The following is a 20,752-nucleotide window of genomic DNA, read 5'->3' as shown; positions in this document are numbered from 1 at the left end:
TATGACATCAACTGGCTACAACCTGTATGTTTATGTGGGCAGATCCTTTATAAAAAGCTAGAGTGAAGATTCTATTCCTCAAGTGTGTTGTCTGAAGGACACCAGCACGATCAGGGCTGTAAATTCCAAGAGGAAATTTTAAACTTTTTTAAAATAACAATAATCATTTTGAAAGAGGCCAAAACGGAATGAATATCTGCTGGGTATGTATTTTATATTTACGCTGACATTTTCTCTCATACGTTATACGGGGCATGAATGTCCTAATCTACATAAAATTATGATAACTTCTACTTTGTTATTATTATTATTATTATTATTTAGTAGTAGTAGTAGTAGTAGTAGTAGTAGTAATATGAGTAATAGTCGGGCTGGATGGTATGTCAAAAAAGGTTTTCATGATAATTTTTTCATATCAGTACATATCAATATATGAATCACAATAAAAGCAAACCATTATTTATGACATATAAAGATTCTCTTTTGCTCCTGTATGAACGATGAAGATACCAGGTTAGACGTGGTTTGGATTATTACTTATTTTTAGTCAGGCTTGAAAATTTACAAACAAGTGTATGGGTTACAAACAGAAATATAAGGTATTAATATAATCAATGCATTATTTAAAAAATAAATGAATAAATGAAATAAAATCTCAATTCTTGTCAGCAGATGAAAGAAAAAACCTTAAATCCTGGAAAACAACCGTTGTGCAAAATAGTGTATATAGTGTAATAATAGCCAGAACAGCTTTCAAGTGTTACAGCAAATCAGAGCAGAAAAGAAAATTAATGGAATTCTGGACAGAATCCTTGATACAAAATAGTATATCAATAAATAATCATAAAAAACAAAAATCTCAATTTTTGTTTAGCACACATCCTTTGTCAGACTTTAAAATAGGTTTCCAGTGTTATAGGAGTGTTATAGTGTTTGTGTTAAAACAAGCAAACAAACAAACAACTGGGTGAGCGCAGTGTAACATGTTTAGGGCCAGGGAGTTCATATCTCAGACAATATACGTCATCTTGTTTTGTGTTGGATATTAAATGACTAAATTATTGCCACGCTACTGAAGTCTTAGTACCTTTTTTAAAAACACATTGTCTACACTTGTTGAGCATGAGGTTGTGGCTGTTGAGTTGTCACTTCATACGTTTTTACACTGTCACTCCAAATGTCCTTTGAAAGAAGGCTGATTTTTTCATTCCTTCTTTCAAACCAAAACAGCATCACTTAACATTAACATTACAGGCATTTAGCAGACGCTCTTATCCAGAGCGACTTACACAACTTTTTTACATAGCATTTTACATTTACATTGTATCCATTTATACAGCTGGATATATACGGAAGCAATTTCGGTTAAGTACCTTGCTCAAGGGTACAACGGCAGTGTCCTACCCGGGAATCGAACCTGCGACCTTTCGGTTACAAGTCTAGTTCCTTACCCACTGTGCTCCACTCCGTCCGTGGTGCTGTGCATCTCAACCTTATTCAATGCTGTATGCAACTCTCTTCCTGCTACGTGATTGGTTAGACATTGCTTCATTTCTGTTTTGATTGGCTGTTTGTACATTATTTGTGTACTCGTTTGTCCGTCCATGCAATGATCTCTATTGACGTATTATAGAATATTTCTTATTTGAGCATTGATGAAAAGTTATATCAAGGTACATATATATCATTATCATTATTGTTTAATTGCCCAGCCATATGTAGTAGTTGTAGTAGTAGCAGTAATGGTAGCAGTAGTAGCTGTAGTAACAGTACTAGTAGTAGTAGCAGTATTTGGTGTAATTTTATAATACTTTTGCTGCAGTGATTTCTAAACCTTTACTTGCCCTTTTAATTTCTTTAATAGTTCAGTCCTGCAAACATATCATGACCCTGCACATTCATATAAATACATAATTCAGCCCTATGACAATGAATGTGTGCCAGTGCAAAAGGGGCAGAAGTGGATAAAGGATTCAAGGGATTGTTTACCCAATCAGATGCTACATATATATAAGATATAGGATTTATGGAAATTTGATCGGGACACTGGTTTAACACCCCAAACTTAGAAATAATGCCAAGTGATCTCATGTTACATCCCTCACTTTTTTCTTCAGAAATTATGAAAATGGACTTTAGATATATTATGTATACAAAAGGACCCCTGAAAGAATCTAGGGAGCTTGTGTATCAAATCATAAACTGCTATTTAAGTGCCTCAGGTGATTTAATTCAACAGAAGACATCTGCTGTGAGAGTACATCTTAATCTGCTAATGAACTCGTTGAAATTTCAATGTCTCAATTTTTCTTGTCTATCAAAATCTGCTATGCATAACCAAGTATTTGTAAAGGCTTATTTAAAATTTTCACCGAGTACTTTGCTGTTACATCCTGGAAGATTCATCCTGACATGCAAATAAATTTTTTTTAAACGTACAGTCCTTGCTCCTGTCCAAATAAAACATGGTTATTAAAACTGTAATTTTTATCATCTTTGCAGGATTCAATGTGCAACTATGGAGAATAGATCAGTGGTGACATCATTCATATTGAAGGCATACACTGAACTGGAAGACCATAGATATGTATACTTCACAGGTTTCCTGTTATTGTTTATCCTTATGCTATTAATAAATATAATTCTTATTACAATAATTTATATTGAAACCAGTCTCCATGAACCCATGTATTTTTTATTGTGTAACTTAGCAGTAAATGGAATTTATGGCACTATATCTTTATTACCATCAGTACTTGGTAATTTAATGTCTCATACTTATGAAATATCACTGACTGCATGTCTTTTACAGGTCTTTTGTTTGCACATATATGGTGCAGTTGAATTTAATTCTTTAGCAGTGATGGGCTATGACAGATATGTTGCCATTTGTCATCCATTACACTATCACCAATTATTGTCTCAGAGAACATTTTGCACCCTTATAGCATTGTCCTGGATTTATCCTTGCATTGTGTTTGGGCTGTATTTCATATTAACTGTACAGTATACATTTTGTGGCAGGATCATAGAAAAAGTGTATTGTGTTAACTTTGAATTAGTCAAACTGTCCTGTTTTGACATTTCTTTTCACAGCAAAGTTGGCTTTTTTGTAATGGTTTTAATAATTGTTCCCCAGGTCCTCATGATATTATTTTCCTATGCACAAATACTCAGAATCTGCCTGACTGCTTCTAAGGAATCTCAGGCCAAAGCTATTCAAACATGCACCCCACACTTACTGGCCGTGATTAACTATGCAGTGGGAGTCTTTTTTGAAATTATTTCAACTCGTTTCAACATGAGTCATGTACCATATAAAGTTCGCATATTCCTGTCCCTTTACTTTCTGATATTTCCCCCATTGCTTAATCCTGTAATTTATGGAATTAGCATTCAAGCCATCAGAGTTCAGATTTTCAAACTGTTCATTACTTGTAAAAATAAGTTATTTACACTGTAGGAGACAATGAAGTAGTCTAATGATTGTTCAATACTTTTACACATTTTTAAGCCAATCAGCTAAATGAGACGAAATGTAATTCCACAGGGTTAAAAGTAATGCTCAATTAAAAGTAATGACACTGGTTGCTTTTGCAGCGAGACAAGAAAGCTGTTAATATATCTGCCTGTGGAATTTAAACCCTTTTCCCATTTACATTTTAGCATTTACCAGATACCCAGCAAAAGACGAAATGTATTCAATCAACATCTATCCTTACTATTGACTCACATTTAAGGTTATTTTTCACAAATTCACTTTGGCAAGGTTAGTGATTGCTGTACTTAAAAATAAAAAACAATTTTTGCTTTTGTTAGCCAAAGTTCAGAAATTCAATTGATTGAACTGCAGGCCATGCTTTGGCTGAGGGGAGTGGGAGCTAGTGTGAGTTTGGGACCTTAATTCATGGTATAAACATTTTGAGAAACAATACCACATCCACCTGTTATTTCAGCAGGGAACAAAAAACTTCACTTGGTCCCGGGTTCACTGTGTAGTGTTCATAAGGAGTAATTAATCACAAAAAAAAAACAATGTTGTAAGTTAAATGTGTTAATTTGCTGAAAGCCTCAAAAGACAGGAAATGAAATTGATTAGGCCAAACGCTAACATCAGCCCGTTCTCCATCAATGGGTATCAGCACAGACCTTTGACAACTGCTAAAGCTCTGCGGTGGGGACTGAATCTGGGAAGGAACTGGACATTCTGATTGCTAAGTTTGTGTAGCCAAAATGAACATTTTCGGTGTTTCCCCAATCATCTCTCCTGCTGCGTCTGCTTTAACACAATTTCACTGCACGGAGCTGGTGTTAATACCTTTGGGGGATTTGTGCTTAATTATAACTGTAGTGTCACGATAACGGTAACTGTTTTGAATGACATCACCAACTGACTACAACCTGTATGTTTATGTGGGCCCGTCCCTTATAAAAAGATCGAGTGAAGGTTCCATTCCTCAATTGTGTTGTCTGAAGAACACCAGCACGATCAGGGCTGTAAGTTACAAGGAGCAAAAAAAAAAATACATTTTTTAAATAACAATAATAATCTTGAAAGAGACCAATACTGAATTAAATATCTACTGGGTATGTATTTAATATTTACGCTGACATTTTCTCTCATACGGCAGGAATTTTCTAATCCACATATTAAAATTATAATAACTTCTAATTTATAATTATTTGTAATCTATATATAATCTTTGCAGGATTCTATGCACAACTAGACCATGGAGAATGGATCAGTGGTGATGTCATTCATATTGATGGCATACACTGAAATGGAAGACCATAGATATCTATACTTCACAGGTTTCCTGTTATTGTTCATCCTTATGCTATTGACAAATATTATTCTCATTACAGTAATTTACATTGCAACAGCTCTCCATGAACCCATGTACTTTTTAATGTGTAACTTATCTGTGAATGGGATTTATGGCACTATATCTTTAATACCATCAGTACTTGGCAATTTAATGTCTCATACTTATGAAATATCTCTGACTGCTTGTTTTTTACAGGTCTTTTGTTTACACACATATGGTTCAGTTGAATTTAGTATTTTAGCCGTGATGGGCTATGACCGGTATGTTGCCATTTGTCATCCATTTCACTATCACCAATTAATGTCTCATAGAAATGTGTGCATATTTATTGCATTTTCCTGGATTTATCCTTGCATTGTGTTTGGGCTGTATTTCATATTAACTGTACAGTGTACATTTTGTGGCAGGATCATAGAAAAAGTGTGTTGTGTTAACTTTGAATTAGTCAAACTGTCCTGTTTTGACATTTCTTTTCACAGCAAAGTTGGCTTTGTTGTAACTGTTTTTATAATTGTTCCCCAGGTCCTCATGATATTATTTTCCTATGCACAAATACTCAGAATCTGCCTGTCTGCTTCTAAGGAATCTCAGGCCAAAGCTGTTCAGACATGCACCCCACACTTACTGGCTGTTATTAACTATGCAGTAGGATGGTTTTTTGAAGTTATCCAGAGTCGTTTCAACATGAGTCATGTACCGTATAAAGCTCGAATATTCCTGTCCCTTTACTTTCTGATATTTCCCCCATTGTTAAATCCTGTAATTTATGGAATTACTATTCAAGTCATTAGAGTTCAGATTTTCAAACTGTTCTTTACTTGTAAAAATAGGTTGTCTACACAGTAGTTGATTAAGGAGTTTCATAAATGTTTTATTTTTTTTATACATTTTTAAGCCAATAATGAGCTCAAATGGAATTCCATTGTGTGAAGGGCTCAGTGAAACATCTGGACACTGGTTGCTTTGCAACAGGACAAGAAAACTGTTATTTCTTCCTGTAGAATTCAATTCCCTTTTCCCATTCTACTCACTATAATACACCAGTCACTTTAACATATAAAGAATATATACAGATGGATATTTACTAAAGAAAGTCTGATCAAGCTCCTTGCTCAAGGGTATGATGACAGTGCTCCACCTGGGAATCAAACCAACAGCCTTTGTGTGATAGTAAAGTTTGTGTTCAATCACATAGTTTTAGGCACCTTCTTGATCTGTGACTACTGCAACTTGTTCAATGTTTTTAATGTTTTCAAATCAGATTTGATGTCTGCTACACAATGTAAAATAAACCTTTCCTTGATTTTGTACTTTTGTACTCTTTATCACTAATATGTCGTTGTGATACGTCATCAAATAATGTTCAGCAGTAATTGAATGCATTTCCACATGGACTGAGCTGTTATTAATGGCTGAATCTATTTTTATTGGCTCATTCAGTTTTTGAATGACACATCTGTCCAGCCAATGAGGTGGTTTGCCCTTCATTGCAGTCGGTAGGGCCCATGAGAATGTCTCTTCCACACATGCTCAAAAATGCCCGATTCTTTATTTGAATCACTTTCGATCCTTAGATACAGTACATTTGTTTCACCCTAAATCACTACTTTATTAGATCAATTTTACTGTTAAAGGCAATGCTGCTAATTGAGACAAATGTATTACAAAGACACACCTAACATTGATTCTTATTTCATTTGCCTATATCAGTGCTCACGCTCTCTGAAATGATTTGCATGAGGAGGAATTATGGCCAAATGGAAGCAGTCTGCACTTTTATTTGGTGAAACTAGTCACAATACTCAACATATCATACCCTGTATTAAAACAACATTAATCCTTAACTTTGACTAACAGGTAAACGCTATTTTTCTCAAAAACTCAATTTGGCATAGTTAGTGATTGCTGAATGTGCAAAGTGGTGTCTGGTGGAAAAATCAAATAAAATAATTTATTTAATTTATTTATTTTGTCAGAGTGAATCCCAGTCCACACGTTGGCTCTGGGGAGTGAGAGCTGGAGTCAGACTGATGCTCATTCAGTGTAAGAACACTGTAGAAAACGGTCAGCAGTCTTGTGCATTTATTAAAATTAGATTTGTCTCCATACCCCATTAGCCAGAATTTCAGTAAGGAACATGAAACTTAATGTGGTCCAAGCCACCCTTTATAATGCCCATAAATCTACGGCACTGTGAGAATAACCAGGTTTTACTTCGATGTGCGAAGAATCCATGCAAATTCCAAAGAAGGGCTTCATTTATGAACTTAAGTTAAATTGAGCATACTGAACAGTGCATATCACACTTTTCCCCCACAACTGTTCAACTCGCAGTTTGTTTACTTGCAGTGAAAGTCCAAGTTTCTGTTCTTTATTTATGCTTTCTGTGATTACGATTTTTTAAATTATCTAAAATTGTGGAGTACGGAGCCAAATCAAGAACACAAATATTTAGTTAGACTGTCTTGCCCTGCACTATTGAGGAATTAATAATCAAAACAGTGCATGAGATTTTAATCAGTTAACAATAATCAGCGATATTAAGATTCGCTAAAATATTTTAAGGGTGTTGATTTCTGAACATTGTTTGATGGTTTATTTATTTATGTATTTTTCTAATATCTATCCTATTAATATGTGCTCTCATGGACCAGGCTTTGTTGTAAGGCAGGCCAGACTCACTCAGGTTAGCCTCATCATAATCATTTTTGAAGGCATGTACTAAAAGCAATAATTCGACATTTACAACACCATGTAGTGTGTGGCCTTCCTTACAGCCTGCCAGTCTGCAGCTGTATGCTAAGGGCGCCTGTACCTGCACACACCTCTAAGAACGTGCCTGAGGCTTCTAGGCCTGCTGTTTGTTTATGTTAACACACTGTCCCTCTCTCCCCAATGTGGCACTCTAAAGCTAGGTATCTGACAGACTTCAACACTCATTCCTTTCAATCACTGTGGGAAAAAAAACTGATCAGTGATTCTTTCATTGCTTACTTGCCAATAATGTCTCTGCTGAGCCAAAGGTTCCTACAGCAATTTTCTCAACAATGTCTTGGCATTGACAGGCATGTGTGACAGATTCCATGACATTCCAATATGTCACTAGATTTTCCATGATTTTATATAAAGGACGAGATCACCAAATATGATTATGTATTCTGTACAATTGCTTTGGTAATTCTAGCCTGCAAACTGCAAACCGTGGGCCACACTTGGTAAATAAAACTGACCTGGCAACAGTTGTACATGTCTTCTTTAGTGAGGACCCAGCTAGTGAATTCATGGGCAGCAAACATGGCCAAACTTTCAGGAAGTGAGAAACAGGATGTGGTGCTTACTGGGTGCTAAGACCGCCAGCCAATGAAAACCTTTTATAGAAACCTGAATTAGCTACCCTCCCGTTTTGAATGAATTTACTCAGACAGTTAGGCACGGGCAAGCTTTGCATCTGGGAATGAGACAAAATCAAACACGAAGATTTGTTTAATGTGTTCTTTATAACTTTCAAGTAGAGTACGTTTGTGAAGCCAAAATGAACATTTCCATTATTTTTCGCAAACATCTCTCCTGTTGCTTCTCCTTTAACACACTTGCATGTTGTTGGTGTGAATATCTTTGGGGGATTTGTGTTTAATTATAACCATAACGTCACTGTAACTGATAGCATATTGAATGTAAATAAGCTATGACATCAACTGACTACAACCTGTATGGTTATGTGGGCAGATCCTTTATAAAAAGATCGAGTGAAGATTCTATTCCTCAAGTGTGTTGTCTGAAGAACACCAACACGATCAGGGCTGTAAGTTACAAGAAGAATTTTTTTTTTTTTTTAAATAACAATAATCATTTTGAAAGGGGCCAGAACTGAATGAATATCTGCTGGGTATGTATTTTATATTTACGTTGACATTTTCTCTCATACGTTATACAGGGCATGAATGTCCTAATCCACATAAAATTATGATAACTTCTACTTTGTTGTTATTATTATTATTATTATTATTATTATTATTATTATTATTATTATTATTATTATTATTATTTAGTAGTAGTAGTAGTAGTAGTAATATGAGTAATAGTCGGGCTGGATGGTATGTCAAAAAAGGTTTTCATGATAATTTTTTCATATCAGTACGTATCAATATATGAATCACAATAAAAGCAAACCATTATTTCTGACATGTAAAGATTCCCTTTTGCTCCTGTATGAAAGATGAAGATACCAGGTTAGACGTGGTTTGGATTATTACTTATTTTCAGTCAGGCTTGAAAATTTACAAACAAGTGTATGGGTTACAAACAGAAATATAAGGGATTAATATAATCAATTCATTATTTAAAAAAATAAATGAATAAATAAAATAAAATCTCAATTCTTGTCAGCAGATGAAAGAAAAAACCTTAAATTCTGGAAAACAACCTTTGTGCAAAATAGTGCATATAGTGTAATAATAGCCAGAACAGCTTTCAAGTGTTACAGCAAATCAGAGCAGAAAAGAAAATGAATGGAATTCTGGACAGAATCCTTGATACAAAATAGTATATCAATAAATAATCATAAAAAACAAAAATCTCAATTTTTGTTTAGCACACATCCTTCGTCAGATTTTAAAATAGGTTTCCAGTGTTATAGGAGTGTTATAGTGTTTGTGTTAAAACAAACAAACAAGCAAACAAACAAACAACTGGGTGAGCGCAGTGTAACATGTTTACGGCCAGGGAGTTCATATCTCAGCCAATATACGTCATCCTGTTTTGTGTTGGACATTAAATGACTAAATTATTGCCACACTACTTAAGTCTTAGTACCTTTTTTAAAAACACATTGTCTACACTTGTTGAGCATGAGGTTGTGGCTGTTGAGTTGTCACTTCATACGTTTTTACACTGTCACTCCAAATGTCCTTTGAAAGAAGGCTGATTTTTTCATTCATTCTTTCAAACCTAAACAGCATCACGTGGTGCTGTGCATCTCAACCTTAATCAATGCTGTATGCAACTCTCTTCCTGCTACGTGATTGGTTAGACATGGCTTCATTTCTGTTTTGATTGGCTGTTTGTACATTATTTGTGTACTTGTTTGTCCTTCCATGCAATGATCTCTATTGACGTATTATAGAATATTTCTTATTTGAGCATTGATGAAAAGTTATATCAAGGTACATATATATCATTATCATTATTGTTTAATTGCCCAGCCATATGTAGTAGTTGTAGTAGTAGCAGTAATGGTAGCAGTAGTAGCTGTAGTAACAGTACTAGTAGTAGTAGCAGTATTTGGTGTAATTTTATAATACTTTTGCTGCAGTGATTTCTAAACCTTTACTTGCCCTTTTAATTTCTTTAATAGTTCAGTCCTGCAAACATATCATGACCCTGCGCATTCATATAAATACATAATTCAGCCTTATGACAATGAATGTGTACCAGTGCAAAAGGGGAGGAAGTGGATAAAGGATTCAAGGGATTGTTTACCCAATCAGATGCTACTTATATACAAGATATAGAATTTATGGAAATTTGATCGGGACACTGGTTTAACACCCCAGACTCGTCGAAATAGTTTTCACAGAGACTCTGCTGTCACATCCTGGAAGATTCATCCTAACATGTAAATACAAAATAAAAAAAACTACAGTCCCTCCTCCTGCTCAAATATAACATGGTTAATACATCTGTTATTTTTATAATCTTTGCAGGATTCAGTGTGTGCAACTAGACCATGGAGAATGGATCAGTGGTGACGTCATTCATATTGAAGCCATACACTGAACTGGAAGACCATAGATATCTATACTTTCCAGGTTTCCTGTTATTGTTCATCCTTATGCTAATGACAAATATAATTCTTCTTACAGTAATTTATATTGAAAAAAGTCTCCATGAACCCATGTATTTTTTAATGTGTAACTTATCTGTGAATGGGATTTATGGCACTATATCTTTATTACCATCAGTCCTTGGCAATTTAATGTCTCGTACTTATGAAATATCTCTGGCTGCTTGTTTTTTACAGGTCATTTGTATACACACATATGGTTCAGTTGAATTTAATACTTTAGCAGTGATGGGCTATGACCGATATGTTGCCATTTGTCATCCATTACACTATCACCAATTAATGTCTCATAGAAAAGTATGCACCCTTATTGCATTGTCCTGGATTTATCCTTTCATTATATTTGGGCTGTATTTTATATTAACTCTACTGTATACATTTTGTGGCAGGATAATAGAAAAGGTGTATTGTGTTAACTTTGAATTAGTGAAACTGTCTTGTTTTGAAATTTCTTTCCACAGCAAAGTTGGCTTTGTTGTATCTGTTTTTTTAATTGTTCCACAGCTGCTCATGATACTATATTCATATGCGCAAATACTCAGAATCTGCCTGTCTGCTTCAAAGGAGTCTCAGGCCAAAGCTATTCAAACGTGCACCCCACACTTACTGGCTGTGATTAACTATGCAGTGGGAGCCTTTTTTGATATTATCCAGAGTCGTTTCAACATGAGTCATGTACCATATAAAGCTCGCATATTTCTTGCCCTTTACTTTCTGATATTTCCCCCATTGCTTAATCCTGTAATTTATGGAATTAGCATTCAAGCTATCAGGATTCAGATTTTCAAACTGTTCATTACTTGTAAAAATTACACATGTTTAAGCCAATAATGAGCTCAAATGGAGTTCCACTTGGTGACAGGCTCAATGAAACTTCTGGACACTGGTTGCTTTGCAAGAGGACAAGAAAACTATTATTTCTGCCTGTTGAATTCAATCCCTTTTTTTTACCATTCTGCTCAACTAAACTACTTAAGTTGTTGTGGGAAGTAACATAAATAATAAAAACACGGCCTTTTAAAGTTTAGACGACCACACATTCATGTAACAACCCATAGAAACATTTTTTATGTTGTAGTGTAGTGCTCATTATCTAGGGCTCACAAAGATCATGTCTGCAGTGTGGTAGAAAGCATTTTAACTGTTGTAATAATTTAAAAAAGAGAGTTACCAGATCCATAAAAATATCTGAATGGCTTCTATGCTGATACCAGCCTAAAATCAGCTGGTATTAGGGCTTTATTTGTCCCAAATACTATTTGTTATCTCTTCAAATCACAGTGCTAACCTCATTTTAAGATTGCGAATCACTCCGAAATGCAACGCGGCATGACGTCCAGTACAATGCAGAATGGCGGAAGCTGTCCTTATGAGGAAATATTACACTCTGCTGCCCCCTGCTGTCAGAAACCTGCATGCATTTCCCTCTGGCCGGCAGAACATCTGCCGCAGAGGCAAATGCGTCAACTGGAACCAGTGACCACTGTACACCAATCACTTTAACATATAAAGAATTTATAAAGATGGATATTTACTAAAGTAAGTCTGATCAAGTTCCTTGCTCAAGGGTATGATGACAGTTCCCCACCTGGGAATCAAACCAACAGGCTTGGTGTGATAGTCTCCTCTTTATTTATGCTTTCTGTGATTACGATTTTTTAAATTATCTAAAATTGTGGAGTACGGAGCCAAATCAAGAACACAAATATTTACTTAGACTGTCTTGCCCTGCACTATTGAGGAATGAATAATCAAAACAGTGCATGAGATTTTAATCAGTTAACAATAATCAGCGATATTAAGATTCGCTAAAATATTTTAAGGGTGTTGATTTCTGAACATTGTTTGATGGTTTATTTATTTATGTATTTTTCTAATATCTATCCTATTAATATGTGCTCTCATGGACCAGGCTTTGTTGTAAGGCAGACCACACTCACTCAGGTTAGCCTCATCATAATCATTTTTGAAGGCATGTACTAAAAGCAATAATTCAACATTTACAACACCATGTAGTGTGTGGCAGATTTTCCATGATTTTATATAAAGGACAAGATCGCCAAATATGATTATGTATTCTGTACAATTGCTTTGGTAATTCTAGCCTGCAAACTGCAAACCGTGGGCCACACTTGGTAAATAAAACTGACCTGGCAACAGTTGTACATGTCTTCTTTAGTGAGGACCCAGCTAGTGAATTCATGGGCAGCAAACATGGCCAAACTTTCAAGAAGTGAGAAACTGGATGTGGTGCTTACTGGGTGCTAAGACTGCCAGCCAATGAAAACCTTTTATAGAAACCTGAAATAGCTACCCTTCTGTTTTGAATGAATTTACTCAGACAGTTAGGCACGGGCAAGCTTTGCATCTGGGAATGAGCCAAAACCAAACACGAAGATTTGTTTAATGTGTTCTTTATAACTTTCAAGTATAGTAAGTTTGTGAAGCCAAAATGAACATTTCCTTTTTTTTCCGCAAACATTTCTCTTGTTGCTTCTCCTTTAACACACTTGCATGGTGTTGGTGTGAATATCTTTGGGGGATTTGTGCTTAATTATAACTATAACGTCACTGTAACTAATAGCATATTTAATGTAATGAAGCTATGACATCAACTGGCTACAACCTGTATGTTTATGTGGGCCCGTCCCTTATAAAAAGATCGAGTGAAGGTTCCATTCCTCAATTGTGTTGTCTGAAGAACACCAGCACGATCTGGGCTGTAAGTTACAAGGAGCAAAAAAAAAAAAAAACATTTTTTAAATAAAAATAATAATCTTGAAAGAGACCAATACTGAATTAAATATCTACTGGGTATGTATTTAATATTTACGCTGACATTTTCTCTCATACGTTATACAGGGCAGGAATCCACATATTAAAATTATAATAACTTCTTTATTTACTAATTTATAATTATTTGTAATCTTTATATAATCTTTGCAGGATTCTATGCACAACTAGACCATGGAGAATGGATCAGTGGTGATGTCATTCATATTGATGGCATACACTGAAATGGAAGACCATAGATATCTATACTTCACAGGTTTCCTGTTATTGTTCATCCTTATGCTATTGACAAATATTATTCTCATTACAGTAATTTACATTGCAACAGCTCTCCATGAACCCATGTACTTTTTAATGTGTAACTTAGCAGTGAATGGAATTTATGGCACTATATCTTTATTACCATCAGTACTTGGCAATTTAATGTCTCATACTTATGAAATATCTCTGACTGCTTGTTTTTTACAGGTCTTTTGTTTACACACATTTGTTTCAGTTGAATTTAGTATTTTAGCCGTGATGGGCTATGACCGGTATGTTGCCATTTGTCATCCATTACACTATCACCAATTAATGTCTCATAGAAATGTGTGCATATTTATTGCATTTTCCTGGATTTATCCTTTAATTGTCTTTGGGCTGTATTTCATGTTAACTACACAGCGTGTATTTTGTGATAGAATCATAGAAAAGGTATATTGTGTTAACTTTGAATTAGTAAAACTGTCTTGTTTTGAAACTTCTTTTCAGAGTAAAGTTGGCTTTGTTGTAACTGTTTTTAAAAATGTTCCACAGGTCCTCATGATATTATTTTCCTATGCACAAATACTCCGAATCTGCCTGTCTGCTTCTAAGGAATCTCAGGCCAAAGCTATTCAGACATGCACCCCACACTTACTGTCTGTTATTAACTATGCAGTGGGAGTCTTTTTTGAAGTTATCCAGAGTCGTTTCAACATGAGTCATGTACCGTATAAAGCTCGAATATTCCTGTCCCTACACATGGGCATATTTCCCCCATTGTTAAATCCTGTAATTTATGGAATTACTATTCAAGTCATTAGAGTTCAGATTTTCAAACTGTTCTTTACTTGTAAAAATAGGTTGTCTACACAGTAGTTGATTAAGGAGTTTCATAAATGTTTTATTTTTTTAATACATTTTTAAGCCAATAATGAGCTCAAATGGAATTCCATTGGGTGAAGGGCTCAGTGAAACATCTGGACACTGGTTGCTTTGCAGCAGGACAAGAAAACTGTTTCTTCTGCCTGTAGAATTCAATCCCCTTTCCCATTCTACTCACTATAATACACCAATCACTTTAACATATAAAGAATTTATACAGATGGATATTTACTAAAGAAAGTCTGATCAAGCTCCTTGCTCAAGGGTAATGACAGTGCCCCACCTGGGAATCAAACCAACAGCCTTTGTGTGATAGTGAAGTTTGTGTTCAGTCACATAGTTTTGGGCACCTTCTTGACATATATCTGTGACTACTGCAACTTGTTCAATGTTTTTAATGTTTTCAAATCACATTTGATGTCTGGTACACAATGTAAAATAAACTTTTCCTTGATTTTGTACTTTTGTACTCTTTATCACTAATATGTCATTGTGATACGTCATCAAATAATATTCAGCAGTAATTGAATGCATTTCCACATGGGCTGAGCTGTTATTAATGGCTGAATCTATTTAGATTGGCTCATTCAGTTTTTGAATGACACATCTGTCTAGCCAATGAGGTGGTTTGCCCTTCATTGCAGTCGGTAGGGCCCGTGAGAATGTCTCTTCCACACACGCTCAAAAATGCCCGATTCTTTATTTGAATCACTTTCGATCGTTAGATGCAGTACATTTGTTTCACCCCAAATCACTACTTTATTAGATCGATTTTACTGTTAAAGGCAATGCTGCTAATTGAGACAAATGTATTACAAAGACACACCTAACATAGATTCTTATTTTATTTGCCTATATCAGTGCTCACTCTCTCTGAAATGATTTGCATGAGGAGAAATTATGGCCAAATGGAAGCAGTTTGCACTTTTATTCGGTGAAACTAGTCACAATACTCAACATACCATACTCTGTATTAAAACAACATTAATGCTTAACTTTGACTAACAGGTAAACGCTATTTTTCTCAAAAACTCAATTTGGCATAGTTAGTGATTGCTGAATGTGCAAAGTGGTGTCTGGTGGAAAAATCAAATAAAATAATTTATTTTATTTATTTATTTTGTCAGAGTGAATCCCAGTCCACACGTTGGCTCTGGGGAGTGAGAGCTGGAGTCAGACTGATGCTCATTCAGTGTAAGATCACTGTAGAAAACGGTCAGCAGTCTTGTGCATTTATTAAAATTAGATTTGTCTCCATACCCCATTAGCCAGAATTTCAGTAAGGAACATGAAACTTAATGTGGTCCAAGCCACCCTTTATAATGCCCATACATCTACGGCACTGTGAGAATAACCAGGTTTTACTTCGATGTGCGAAGAATCCATGCAAATTTCCAAAGAAGGGCTTCATTTATGAACTTAAGTTAAATTGAGCATACTGAACAGTGCATATCACACTTTTCCCCCACAACTGTTCAACTCGCAGTTTGTTTACTTGCAGTGAAAGTCCAAGTTTCTGTTCTTTATTTATGCTTTCTGTGATTACGATTTTTTAAATTATCTAAAATTGTGGAGTACGGAGCCAAATCAAGAACACAAATATTTAGTTAGACTGTCTTGCCCTGCACTATTGAGGAATGAATAATCAAAACAGTGCATGAGATTTTAATCAGTTAACAATAATCAGCGATATTAAGATTCGCTAAAATATTTTAAGGGTGTTGATTTCTGAACATTGCTTGATGGTTTATTTATTTATGTATTTTTCTAATATCTATCCTATTAATATGTGCTCTCATGGACCAGGCTTTGTTGTAAGGCAGGCCAGACTCACTCAGGTTAGCCTCATCATAATCATTTTTGAAGGCATGTACTAAAAGCAATAATTCGACATTTACAACACCATGTAGTGTGTGGCCTTCCTTACAGCCTGCCAGTCTGCAGCTGTATGCTAAGGGCGCCTGTACCTGCACACACCTCTAAGAACGTGCCTGAGGCTTCTAGGCCTGCTGTTTGTTTATGTTAACACACTGTCCCTCTCTCCCCAATGTGGCACTCTAAAGCTAGGTATCTGACAGACTTCAACACTCATTCCTTTCAGTCACTGGGGGAAAAAAAACTGATCCAGTGATTCTTTTATTGCTTACTGGCCAATAATGTCTCTGCTGAGCCAAAGGTTCCTACAGCAATTTTCTCAACAATGTCTTGGCATTGACAGGCATGTGTGACAGATTACAATGACATTCCAATATGTCACTAGATTTTCCATGATTTTATATAAAGGACGAGATCACCAAATATGATTATGTATTCTGTACAATTGCTTTGGTAATTCTAGCCTGCAAACTGCAAACTGTGGGCCACACTTGGTAAATGAAACTAACCTGCCAACAGTTGTATCTGTGTTCTTTAGTGAGGACCCAGCTAGTGAATTCATGGGCAGCAAACATGGCCAAACTTTCAGGAAGTGAGAAACAGGATGTGGTGCTTACTGGGTGCTAAGACCGCCAGCCAATGAAAACCTTTTATAGAAACCTGAATTAGCTACCCTCCCGTTTTGAATGAATTTACTCAGACAGTTAGGCACGGGCAAGCTTTGCATCTGGGAATGAGACTAAGACAAAACCAAACACGAAGATCTGTTTAATGTGTTCTTTATAACTTTCAAGTATAGTACGTTTGTGAAGCCAAAATGAACATTTCCATTATTTTTCGCAAACATCTCTCCTGTTGCTTCTCCTTTAACACACTTGCATGTTGTTGGTGTGAATATCTTTGGGGGATTTGTGTTTAATTATAACCATAACGTCACTGTAACTGATAGCATATTGAATGTAAATAAGCTATGACATCAACTGACTACAACCTGTATGTTTATGTGGGCAGATCCTTTATAAAATGATCGAGTGAAGATTCTATTCCTCAAGTGTGTTGTCTGAAGAACACCAACACGATCAGGGCTGTAAGTTACAAGAAGAATTTTTTTTTTTTTTTTTAAATAACAATAATCATTTTGAAAGAGGCCAGAACTGAATGAATATCTGCTGGGTATGTATTTTATATTTACGTTGACATTTTCTCTCATACGTTATACAGGGCATGAATGTCCTAATCCACATAAAATTATGATAACTTCTACTTTGTTGTTATTATTATTATTATTATTATTATTATTATTATTATTATTATTATTATTTAGTAGTAGTAGTAGTAGTAGTAATATGAGTAATAGTCGGGCTGGATGGTATGTCAAAAAAGGTTTTCATGATAATTTTTTCATATCCGTACATATCAATATTTGAATCACAATAAAAGCAAACCATTATTTCTGACATCAAAGATTCCCTTTTGCTCCTGTATGAAAGATGAAGATACCAGGTTAGACGTGGTTTGGATTATTACTTATTTTTAGTCAGGCTTGAAAATTTACAAACAAGTGTATGGGTTACAAACAGAAATATAAGGTATTAATATAATCAATGCATTATTTTAAAAAAGAAATGAATAAATAAAATAAAATCTCAATTCTTGTCAGCAGATGAAAGAAAAAACCTTAAATTCTGGAAAACAACCTTTGTGCAAAATAGTGCATATAGTGTAATAATAGCCAGAACAGCTTTCAAGTGTTACAGCAAATCAGAGCAGAAAAGAAAATGAATGGAATTCTGGACAGAATCCTTGATACAAAATAGTATATCAATAAATAATCATAAAAAAACAAAAATCTCAATTTTTGTTTAGCACACATCCTTCGTCAGATTTTCAAATAGGTTTCCAGTGTTATAGGAGTGTTATAGTGTTTGTGTTAAAACAAACAAACAAGCAAACAAACAAACAACTGGGTGAGCGCAGTGTAACATGTTTAGGGCCAGGGAGTTCATATCTCAGCCAATATACGTCATCCTGTTTTGTGTCGGACATTAAATGACTAAATTATTGCCACGCTACTGAAGTCTTAGTACCTTTTTTAAAAACACATTGTCTACACTTGTTGAGCATGAGGTTGTGGCTGTTGAGTTGTCACTTCATACGTTTTTACACTGTCACTCCAAATGTCCTTTGAATCTGCATCTCAACCTTAATCAATGCTGTATGCAACTCTCTTCCTGCTACATGATTGGTTAGACATGGCTTTGTTTCTGTTTTGATTGACTGTTTGTCCATTATTTGTGTACTTGTTTGTCCGTCCATGCAATGATCTCTATTGCCGTATTATAGAATATTTCTTATTTGAGCATTGATGAAAAGTTATATCAAGGTACATATATCATTATCGTTGTTGTTTAATTGCCCAGCCATATGTAGTAGTTGTAGTAGTAGCAGTAATGGTAGCAGTAGTAGCTGTAGTAACAGTACTAGTACTAGTAGCAGTATTTGGAGTAATTTTATAATAATTTTGCTGCAGTGATTTCTAAACCTTTACTTGTCCTTTTAATTTCTTTAATAGTTCAGTCCTGCAAACATATCATGACCCTGCGCATTCATATAAATACATAATTCAGCCCTATGACAATGAATATGTGCCAGTGCAAAAGGGGAGGAAGTGGATAAAGGAATCAAGGGATTGTTTACCCAATCAGATGCTACTTATATATAAGATATAGGATTTATGTAAATTTGATCGGGACACTGGTTTAACACCCCAGACTCTTCGAAATAGTTTTCACAGAGACTCTGCTGTCACATCCTGGAAAATTCATCCTAACATGCAAATACAAAATAAAAAAAACTAATGTCCCTCCTCCTGCTCAAATAAAACATGGTTAATAAATATGTTATTTTTATCATCTTTGCAGGATTCAGTGTGCAACTAGACCATGGAGAATGGATCAGTGGTGACGTCATTTATATTGAAGGCATACACTGAAATGGAAGACCATAGATATCTATACTTCACAGGTTTCCTGTTATTGTTCATCCTTATGCTAATGACAAATATCATTCTTCTTACAGTAATTTATATTGAAACCAGTCTCCATGAACCCATGTATTTTTTATTGTGTAACTTATCAGTGAATGGAATTTATGGCACTGTATCTTTATTACCATCATTACTTGAAAATTTAATGTCTCGTACTTATGAAATATCTCTGGCTGCTTGTTTATTACAAATCTTTTGTATACACACATATGGTTCAGTTGAATTTAATACTTTAGCAGTGATGGGCTATGACCGATATGTTGCCATTTGTCATCCATTACACTATCACCAATTAATGTCTCATAGAAAAGTGTATGCACTTATAGCATTGTGCTGGATTCATCCTTTCATTATATTTGGGCTGTATTTTATATTAACTGTACAGTATACATTTTGTGGCAGGATCATAGAAAAGGTGTATTGTATTAATTTTGAATTAGTGAAACTGTCTTGTTTTGAAATTTCTTTCCACAGCAAAGTTGGCTTTGTTGTAACTGTTTTTTTAATTGTTCCACAGCTGCTCATGATACTATATTCATATGCACAAATCCTCAGAATCTGCCTGACTGCTTCTAAGGAGTCTCAGGCCAAAGCTATTCAAACATGCACCCCACACTTACTGGCTGTGATTAATTATGCAGTAGGATCCTTTTTTGAAATTATCCAGAGTCGTTTCAATATGAGTCATGTACCATTTAAAGCTCGCATATTTCTTGCCCTTTACTTTCTGATATTTCCCCCATTGTTTAATCCTGTCATTTATGGAATTAGCATTCGAGCTATCAGAATTCAGATTTTCAAACTGTTCATTACTCGTAAAAACAACACATTTTTAAGCCAATAATGAGCTCAAATGGAGTTCCACTTGTAACTTCTGGACACTGGTTGCTTTGCAAGAGGACAAGAAAACTTGTTATTTCTGCCTGTTGAATTCAACCCCTTTTTTTACCATTCTGCTCAACTCAACAACTTAAGTTGTTGTGGGAAGTAACATAAATAATAAAAACACAGCCTTTTTGACGACCACATGTTCATGTTAAAACCCATAGAAACATTTTTTATGTTCTATTTTCTCAAAGATTTGCAAGAAAGCAAGGGAAATTATCTTCGTTCACCCGGCAGGTTCCGTTTGTTTCACAAATGAGTAATTAGAGGCGTAAATCAGACAGTCTCTCATCACAGAAATTGATTAAGAGCGTTACATGAGGCCGTCTATGGCTTGAAGAGATATAAATAATCAGG

The 20,752-nt window shown here is 35.1% G+C and overlaps 4 protein-coding genes across 5 annotated transcripts; all 4 read left to right on the top strand.

The window, feature by feature from the left end:
• LOC118209850 (olfactory receptor 52K2-like) lies at positions 1-4,524 on the top strand. The gene is made up of 2 exons (XM_035385544.1): positions 1-203; positions 2,503-4,524. The coding sequence occupies exon 2, from the start codon at positions 2,519-2,521 to the stop codon at positions 3,461-3,463; it is 945 nt and encodes a 314-aa protein (XP_035241435.1). The 5' UTR covers positions 1-203; positions 2,503-2,518; the 3' UTR covers positions 3,464-4,524.
• Positions 4,525-4,542: 18 nt separating this feature from the next.
• LOC118209853 (olfactory receptor 4K17-like) lies at positions 4,543-6,116 on the top strand. Its single transcript, XM_035385547.1, has 2 exons — positions 4,543-4,587; positions 4,710-6,116. Exon 2 carries the CDS (start codon positions 4,731-4,733, stop codon positions 5,673-5,675), a length of 945 nt encoding a protein of 314 aa, XP_035241438.1. The 5' UTR covers positions 4,543-4,587; positions 4,710-4,730; the 3' UTR covers positions 5,676-6,116.
• Positions 6,117-8,671: 2,555 nt separating this feature from the next.
• On the top strand, positions 8,672-12,368 carry LOC118209846 (olfactory receptor 52K2-like). The gene is made up of 2 exons (XM_035385539.1): positions 8,672-8,715; positions 10,532-12,368. The coding sequence occupies exon 2, from the start codon at positions 10,555-10,557 to the stop codon at positions 11,500-11,502; it is 948 nt and encodes a 315-aa protein (XP_035241430.1). The 5' UTR covers positions 8,672-8,715; positions 10,532-10,554; the 3' UTR covers positions 11,503-12,368.
• A 1,072-nt stretch (positions 12,369-13,440) lies between these two features.
• LOC118209845 (olfactory receptor 51L1-like) lies at positions 13,441-20,532 on the top strand. Of its 2 annotated transcripts, XM_035385535.1 has the most exons (3): positions 13,441-13,485; positions 13,618-14,460; positions 20,229-20,532. In XM_035385535.1, exons 2-3 carry the CDS (start codon positions 13,639-13,641, stop codon positions 20,352-20,354), a joined length of 948 nt encoding a protein of 315 aa, XP_035241426.1. In that variant the 5' UTR covers positions 13,441-13,485; positions 13,618-13,638; the 3' UTR covers positions 20,355-20,532. The 2 variants fall into 2 exon arrangements, with proteins under 2 accessions (XP_035241426.1, XP_035241429.1); XM_035385538.1 differs by lacking the exons at positions 13,441-13,485; positions 13,618-14,460 and adding an exon at positions 17,539-17,637 and having other exon boundaries at positions 19,386-20,532.
• The last annotated feature ends 220 nt before the right edge of the window (positions 20,533-20,752 follow it).

The sequence above is a fragment of the Anguilla anguilla genome, chromosome 12 (genome assembly GCF_013347855.1).
Source record: "Anguilla anguilla isolate fAngAng1 chromosome 12, fAngAng1.pri, whole genome shotgun sequence".
Classification (NCBI taxonomy): Eukaryota; Metazoa; Chordata; class Actinopteri; order Anguilliformes; family Anguillidae; genus Anguilla; species Anguilla anguilla.
Note: the sequence above shows the minus strand (reverse complement) of the source record. Positions and strands in the feature narration are given on the sequence as shown.